The sequence below is a fragment of the Pundamilia nyererei genome, unplaced genomic scaffold, assembly GCF_000239375.1.
Source record: "Pundamilia nyererei isolate P.nyererei 1_Seehausen unplaced genomic scaffold, PunNye1.0 scaffold00029, whole genome shotgun sequence".
In the NCBI taxonomy this organism is placed as follows: Eukaryota; Metazoa; Chordata; class Actinopteri; order Cichliformes; family Cichlidae; genus Pundamilia; species Pundamilia nyererei.
Window position 1 is genome coordinate 4,132,738 of NW_005187430.1, and position 9,085 is coordinate 4,141,822.

The 9,085-nt window shown below is 40.0% G+C and overlaps 1 protein-coding gene across 1 annotated transcript in view; it reads right to left on the bottom strand.

The window, feature by feature from the left end:
* Positions 1 to 1,238: 1,238 nt before the first annotated feature.
* gfra4a (GDNF family receptor alpha 4a) overlaps positions 1,239 to 9,085 on the bottom strand; it is a 151,662-nt gene continuing 143,815 nt past the window's right edge. The window contains exons 7-8 of the mRNA XM_005728669.1: positions 7,443 to 7,612; positions 1,239 to 2,259 (exon numbers count right to left, since the gene is read on the bottom strand). Of these exons, the coding sequence (XP_005728726.1) occupies positions 2,113 to 2,259; positions 7,443 to 7,612 (317 nt within the window). The 3' untranslated portion in view covers positions 1,239 to 2,112. The remainder of the gene's footprint in view (positions 2,260 to 7,442; positions 7,613 to 9,085) is intronic.

The following is a 9,085-nucleotide window of genomic DNA, read 5'->3' on the forward strand; positions in this document are numbered from 1 at the left end:
TTACTCTCACAGTAAACGTTTTTGAAAACATCTAGAAAAACAGAAAATGAAGACATGTTTGTAAAAGTAGAGTTATCGCAGAGCTGTTATACTGGATTGAAATGGATTTTGACAGGTATCCATAATGAACCGACCAGTAAGTATTCTCTTCTAAAAGCTGCAAAAATAAAACCAAAACCGAGCATCGCATTAGTTCTGGCAGACCACTAAGTCGAGCTCAGCTAGTAATCCTGGCTGCAGTGCCTCTGCAAGCCGCTTTGCAACACACCTCCACTGCAGCTCCTCCCCACCTTCTGGCTATTGAAACCTACACACCTAAAGGGCAGGGATGTGTGCTCTCCCTGCTTTAAGCTTTCCATGTAAGTGCACATAAATGGGCTGCACTATTTCCACTAAAGCGGTCTTCTATATATCCATGTGATATTTTTGAGAGTGAGAATATTTGTGATTTGAGTGAACTGGTTCTTTAAGATAGTACAACTGTTTCCCCACACCTGTTAAAACACAATTAAATGACATGAGCATCACTTGTGTCCTCGTAGAATTCGCCCAGTAGAACGTCCTTATCTGGAGTTTCTTAGGTCCATCATTTCCTCATCGCAGCTGATTTTCATTGTGTAAAAATCAGCATTGTTTAACAATGCAGGTGAATAAACTGTATTCTATGGCAGTACTGAAGGTTGTCCCTACACCCCACAATATATTTCTCGAGCGCCTCCTGTAGACATGTCCGCTCCACCACGCAGAACTGTGCTTTTACAGTGCAAATTCTTCACCGTCCCACGCTGAACGTAGATTCCCTGCAGGTAGCAGGCGAGTTACTGCTTCCATCCCACAAAGACGGATGCATCCAACCATCCATTCAACTGTGCACCGACTAAAGCCAACCGTATCCCTCTTTACCAGCAAAGCATGAATGGTCCCAAACTTGTCAATACACATCTGCATTTTCTGCAACAAAGTCCACTTACTTTTGAAAAAATATAAACTTGTCTCAACCTCTTTCCACTTCACATGATTGTGCCTTTTTTAAAGTTCTATAAAAGGAACAGATCCAAGATATTTTGTAGGCCTTCACACTTAAAGCTTAATGAATGACTATATGAAGAGTCCCCTTCCAAAGTGAGGTATCCACCATTTGAAAAAACATGTACAAAGTACATTAAAGTAGGTCCTTGTTTGATGACATAATACACTTCTATCTTCTTTGAATGTTAAATTTTAAACTTAAATTTCGTATTTTAGATATATTTATATATATTTATATATTCTTTGTTTTGGAAATGAACTCTTCATACCTGAAACATGGAGCACGACAACGATCAAAGAATTTTCACTGCGATTTGACTCGATGTGCTTCCATCTAACATCCCAGGTAGCAAAACAACAGTTTGAAATTTAAAATGTGCGTTTCGAAGAAATAAAGAGCGAAGCTGAGCACACACACACACGCGCACACACACACACACACACACACACACACACACTCCAGCTTAAATTTCGTGTAACACGTCATCACAGTTCATCTGCGAGAAAAGTCTTAACATTGAGTATTTTTCTTTTACACCAAGGAATGTTCAAGAACAAAAGAAAAGAAAAGAAATTGTGCTGTTTCATATGTATATATTTAAGAGTTTTCCTGCACTGGGTCATCAGTGTCTTTTGCTGTACACCTTCTGATCTCGCTCGTTTTCACCGTTTGGATGTTATTTTCAGATGAAGTGAAGTCTGCTTGTATGTATGTGTGTGTGTGTGTTGTGTGGAAAAGTTTATGTTTGGGCAGGTGTGAAGCAGGAAATGAGTTGTGTACTTCCTCTTGAGCCCCTCCCCCCTCCCATGGCACTGTAGTGGTACACACTCAGGTGGTCTTTGCAAGTGTGTGGGCTGCACAACACATCTGCTCTCAGTCATGATTCACAAATAGAGATTAAGTGATTTTTGTGACAGAAAGGGAGAGGGGAGTAGGGTAAGACGAGGCTGACCCTTTCCCTCACCGTCACGTGACACATAGAAAATGGCTGTTTTTAGGTTGTGTTTTTTTCATCTGGTGCCCCAACCCCTCCCCCTTGGATCTTGACATTTGTCTTTGGAGGCCGGGCAAACCGAGGCCTCTTACAGACTGGAGAGCAGGAGGAACAGCAAGCCCAAGCTGAGCAGCGGCATGGAGAGGCAGACGGGCTCAGCTCCGTGGTCCAAAAGGCCCGGAGAGGGAAGAGTGGAGTCTCCGTCATCGTCCCACAATCTGTCGTTCTCATTTACCTGAAAGAAAACATGTAAACCTGTGTCTGAAACATCCATTTATGTTTAACAGGAATACAACAAAATCTGTTGAAACATATCTTCAGCGATTTTATGACCAACTATGTGGTTATAATGGCCGAATTTTCCGCATCCACAGTTGAAAAATAAGATAAGCAAAGCCAAGGACATAGCCACTTATCAACATGATGCAATTTCACAGCAAGAGAAGCTTTTTTTTGGCTGCAGATGTATTCAGAGTAAACTCTTCAATCATCATCATCATTTTTTCCCCTTCATTCTCTTGATATTCTCCTTGAGCTTGTGTGGGTTCCCTCCGGCTTCCTCCCACAGTCCACAGACATGCATGTTAGGCTGATTGGTGATTCTAAATTGGCTGTGGGTGGAAATGTGAGCGTGTGTCTGTCTCTCTGCGTTAGCCCTGTGATATACTCGGCACCCGATCCACGAATATCCAGCCTTATGTCAGCACACATTAAATCCAAGCCCCACCGTGACCCTCAAACAAATAACTCATCTTGGGGTAAAATACTATTACATTTAAATTAAACAAGTTTTAACCTTTCAACATCCATCAGGTCATTAGTGAGCTTATAACAGATAAACTGTGTCACCAATATGTATGAAACTATGTATTAAAAAGAAATTGGATAATGAAATCACAACTTCCTGCTTGAAAATGAGCATTTTGAATTTAATCAAACAAACAAACAGGATGAAAATGCGTCAATCAAAATATTTAATTAGAAATGGGTGTTTCCCCCCCACTCCTACCTCTCGTACCTCATTTGTGAGGTACTAAAGACTGGAGCTGTATTGCTTGACAGTTTAAAAACAATGTGACAGGATATTGTTTGGTCATATCTGCTGTTATGACTCTGAGGCAGCTGCCCAGAATTAATTTACAGATTCAATTAACTCTGACTGGTGTCAAGTCAGTCGTATGTTATCCAAACCTCATTTGACATTCGACTATCGGGTGACAAAACGTTTATGTTCAACAGAGTCTCTTTACCGTACTGTTAGCTCTGCTGTGGTGAAAGGATGATACAGACTGTTGAAACAATTGCATGTGGGGCACACCGTTCAGAGGACTCGGGGCAAAAAGATATCATTTGGTTTTTGGCCATTTTTCTGCAGCTTTTCCCCTGGAACTAAGTAAGTGGCCTACTTAGCTTGTCAAGTTTATTTATATCTGTTGCCAGACTGTCAATTATGTTATCAGCATTATTTTTTTGGGTTCCCATTTGGAGCATAATGCATGGAACAAATTTCTTTTCCCTGATGTAAATCACATAATTTATAAATTTCTCCTCATTATTAAAATCTGCAATACTGTGTGCATGTTTAATGCAAAACAGGCTGTTCACATTAAAATTTATGTCCAACAGAATTCAGTAGTTGTTTGCTTTATGACTGCATTGTATGGGCTTTGTTAATGGGGTTTACAGAACCTGGTAATGGTGTGAATGAAGAAGCAGTTTCTGTATGTTCAAGCTGATGGTGTACACACAGCACGAAAAGAAAACCATCCTGGACACTCCAAAGCCAGCGACAACTCAAACCTCACAGTTATGTGATCCTTGGATGGTCGGATTTCTAGAGCTGGAAAGTCATTCTGCTGATTTTGCTGTGTTTGTGTGCTGTACAGTTGGTATGTAAAAACAACAATGGGTATCTACAGACTTTTTTAAACTCATAAGTCTTTAAAAAACATACAGTGATTCAGTCATGATATCCTTCAACTTTAAGTTTCACATATTAGGACATAATAAAAATCAGCTGGTCCTTAGCATGTTCTGAAATTGTCTGAATACAATCTAAGAAAAACAGCACAGGACATATGACACTGTTACTGTTTATTCAACAAAAACTAAACCCCCAAAATCTGCTTGAATAAGTCAAATAACAGTCAAACTGTCAGTGAAGGAGTCCTAGTAATGTAAAGTGTCCTACTGACGAAGCATTTACTGTAACTCAAAAGTTCCTGTTTTAGTGGAATATGATTAACTAAGTATCAGTAAATGTTACATTAACAATTAAGTTAAATTAAAATGTGTTTTTATTGTTCAAATTAGTCAAATGTTTTGTAAAAAAAAAGTCGTATAACTATATATTATATATGCAGAGGCCCCATTAATGATTGCAGAGGGATTTTGGCCTAATCTTCGTTGCTACTTCCCACAATAGCACACCAAACAGGGTGAAGTCTTTGACATTGCAACATCTTTTTCTTTCTCAGCTATTCTTTTGCAGATTTGCTGCTATGCTCGGTGTCATTGTCTTGTTGCATGACCAAATTTGGACCAATGTTTAGCTATAAATTTAACTAACCTTAGCATTCAGAGCAGTTCAGGTCTTACTATACGGCTGCAAAATAAACCCAAATCACACCCACTCCACCACCGTGCTTTACTGATGGCACGAGGTGTTTTTCCTGTATATACATCTCCTCTGTGGTTTCTTCAGATGCAACTTTGCAAACCTAACCTGTGCTGTGTTCATAATTTGTACTTGTTCAGTCTTTTTCTAGTTTTACTGTCACAAACTTCCACATTCAGCAGATGGCCCCGCCCCTCCCTGAGCCTGGTTCTGCCAGAGGTTTCTTCCTGTTAAAAGGGAGTTTTTCCTTCCCACTGTCGCCAAAGTGCTTGCTCATAGGGGGTCATATGATTGTTGGTTTTTTCTCTGTATCTATGAAGCGCCTTGAGGCGACTTTTGTTGTGATTTCGCGCTATATAAATAAAATTGAATTGAATTGAAAATTTAATTGGAAACATCTGACATGCTAACTGAGGGCTGTAGAGCACGAGATGAGTAGAGAATGAACAATGCTTCTCCAAGACCAATGCTGTCACTCAAATGGTTAGGGGGTGAGGGGGGAAAGAGAAAATAAAGAAAGCGTAGCAAGATAGGAAAAACAGATTAGGGAGCGGGAATAGAAAAATTCAATGACACGCTGCGTTTCTGTGGAAACACTTGGAGAGTAAAAAGTGGTGAGTGGAATTAATCAAGTGCATTTGATTAGCAGCACTGGCTGCTACTTACTCCCTTTAACTCCTATGGAAACAGTAAAGGTGTACTTAGATTTCCACGCACTGCTTTTGTATTTTTCCCTCAGTTTTTGTTAAATAATCAAGGACATTTTGTAATACTTCATGTGTTATTGTGTTTACTAAATGATGATTTTACCAGTTGATTTTTTTAGTCTTATTAACTTTACTTTCCTTTTTTTTCACCATGGCTGACCTGTTTGTCAGGATTAATGCTTATAAATGTTTTTATCTATGTGAAAGTGAAAAATGTATCAACAAAGAATTAACAATTAACCAAATGTTTGCTTTAATCTGACATGTTCTTGCACTTTCTGAGTTTCATTTTGTTTGGGTGGCAAATTATTATTATTTTTTACTAATTCCTGAACAACATTACATTTCAAAAAATGTCTTTTTGACATATTTTAAGAACATAATTATTTACGTATAGATACTTTGATTCACATTACTTTTTGCTCACTGTGTCATCCGTAGGTTTGGTATTTTGTGCTCCAGTTTCATTTGTTTACCTTTGTTTAAATCAATTTATATCACTTACTCTCCATGTGTTCTTTTGTTTTGCTTTTTGCTTGGCTATGTGCTCAATCGATCTAATGACAACACTGCAATCAATAAAGTTAAAGCAAATGTTAAAGATGCTTTAGTTCACTCGTACCCCCTGGTTAGTCTCCGCTGAGCTGGAGAGCCCGGTCAGTGTATTGACTTAATGAGTCAATAATAGCTTGTCACAGGATATAAAGCACATATAATATAGAAACCACAGCATGAGCATGCTTTATCTTTTATTGGGCTCATATTTCCTGCAAAACTTCATATTTAGACATTAAAAATATCTTTACTCAGTGCCAAATACTATTGGGGAGATTGTGGCTCAAGAGTTGCGAGTTCGCCTTGTAATCGGAAGGACAGTCTCGGTCATTGTGTCCTTGGGCAAGACACTTCACCTACCGCCTACTGGTGATGGACAGAAGGGCCGATGGCGCGATATGGCAGCCTCTCTTCTGTCAGTCTGCCCCAGGGCAGCTGTGGCTACAACTGTAGCTGCCTCCACCAGTGTGTGAATACAGACCATTTACCATTTAGCAGCCAAATTTCAGGCATATAGGGGAAAGGGGCAGTTTTTCCAGAGATTCTGGTATTTACTAAGTAAAAGCAAGCACACAAGTGAGTTTAAAAGGCAAAGAAAAGCTTCTTGATTTTTGTTCTTGATGCTTCTTGACCCACTGAGGACACCTAGAATTTAGATGCTCAAATAAAGAAGTGAATTTTCTGTACGAGATGCCATATAAACTCTCTTCTCAACTTCTCTGTGACCCGGTGCTGTGTAAATTATCCAGACTGTGTAAATCTCATCTCATGTCATGGTCCTGGGTCGAGCGACCCAGTGTTTGAGTTTTATGTATCTTTTGTATTTATTTGTGCCTTAGCTTAGTTCACCTAGTTAATTTCTAGATTGCTGTTTAGTCTTGTTGTCTCCCCCTGTACTAAGTCTCCCTGGTTCATGCGTCATGTCTGCGTGGTTACGTTTAGTTCATGTCATGTCTAATCTCCATGTTTCCTGTTTTACTTTGAAAGTCTGTATTCAATGTCAGTGTATTTAGTTTCACCTCTCCTGTCGTTAGGTTCATGTGTGTCAGCTGTGCTCCCATGTGTGGCCACTTCCCCTGATCATCCCTCATGTGTATTTAGTCTCTGTGTTTCATGTAGTCTGTGTCGTGTCGTCTGTGTTCCTACCCCCCATGTCCTCCCGGTCAGTCTGTACATCATCGTCATGGTTTTCTGAGTCTCCTTAGTTTATCAGTATCTGTTTCCCAGTTTAGTTTAGGTTCAGTTTAGTCACGGTGTTTCTGCTTTGTGTTGAGACCTGTCATCAGCCACAATAAAGGCTCGCTTTCAGTTTAAGTTTACTCCGGTCTACTCTCTTGTGTTCGCACCTGGGTCCACCCCCCGCACGGTCTGTCCCCTCAGATCGTGACATCTCATCCATCTGTCGCTCCCACTAAGTTAAAACAAACAATTAAAGATATCTGTGGCTTTATGACCCGACTCTTGGAGAGGCCGTCTCCATTAGCGCGTGTGTTTGGAGAAGGCCGTACATCATATTTTCAGTCTTCCCTCTCGTCTCACCTGAGTAGGTATCTGTGCCCGCAGAATGTTCTGCTCTGTTTCCATAGCGATGCCCGGGGCAGTGGTTGCCAAGTGTGGGCTATGGTTGTCCGTTGCTGGACTGGACACTCCAGGCTGACTGGCCCCCGTTTTCACATCCGATCCGTTTCCAAAGGCCTGAATGGCATTTTCTGGAACAAAAGAGCAGCCCAGATACACTGACACGACTGGAAGCTTAATAGAAACATTCATGCTGAAAAATCAGGAGACTTTGATCATTTTTACATGAGTCATCACCTCAAGTGTTCTTTTGCTTTTTTCTCCTGCATAACTCTTTTGATTGTGATTGGCCACTTTACAGCTACGTACAAGAGGCCCAAAATTGCAAGGTGGTCAACTTTGCATTGTGACTCATCAGGCTTGTTGAGCTGAAGCATTAATTTCACCCTGGATTTGGCAGTTCAACACACAAAAAAGAAAGAAGAAGCAGCTACCACACACACAGGAAGGAAAACCTTAGTAGTTTAGAAAGAAACGTGTAAAATGTCCCTAAATAAGCAGTGAATGCTTCAGCCACGGTTCAGTTTTCAAATTTACACATCTTGGTTCTGTGCTGGGTCACCGGTGTAAGGAGCTACCTGTGTTATTCACACCTGGGGACTCAGTTTCAGTATGTTATTCCTCAGGCGATAAAAAAAGCAAACTTGTGCTCTGTCTGCTCTTAAACAAGACAGAAAGAAAGAGCGTGTGAGCCAAAACTCACTTTTTTATGTAAGAGACGTAAACAAACTATGGAAAAATGCCTGAGGTACAGATGGAGGCTTTGGTTTTAATTACGTCAATCTGTGAGGCAAGGGCTCCAGCAAGTCAGATGTAATGCAGGAACATATAACAGCAAAATGAGAACTATAATTACATTATAAAATAATAATTAATTAATTCCCTGCAAGCATGCCTGGTTGCTAAGTCTCTTAGCTACCACTTTGCTATTCTAGTGTACTGGTTTTCCTGCTGGTTTTCTCCAAAATAAAGATGTATCCATAAATCTCACAATATTCACTGTTTATTATAAGGAAATCATTGCAAAATAAATAAATAATGTGTTGCTTCTGGTTGCAGTGCAGGTTTGCAAGGCCAAAAAGTATCCACACTACACAATTATCACCTTGGTAAAGTTGTTCGTGTGAGACAGCTGACTAAAAAAGAAGGGACTGGTAGTTAGGAAGTTATGGTGCGTGTAAGTGAAACTGACAGTTAGGAACAAATTATGGTGCATGTGGAGAGAACGGTGGTTAAGTATGAGGCAAAAAAAACCGTGTCTGTGAGAAGGAGTCGTATTATGTAGAAAATAGCGGGAGAAGCTGAATGTAAGGCAGATCTTGAGCAGCAGTGCATAATAAGAGTTGTGCATGTGTCTTCTAATAAGTGTAATTATCACCTTTGTTGTTCTGGGACTGGATATATAAATGATGTAAGTGCACCAAAAAGACACGTGCATGTTCTTTCTACCACACAAAGTATTTATGATAGAAACAGTGTGCAGACTACACACACAAGTCAGATCGCGCACACGCTTTTTCGAGAGAGTCAGGTCTGAAAGTCTGGAACTAGAAATTTAAAACAGAATTTAACATGAAAATTAAACAAACAAGTATTCAGGGCTT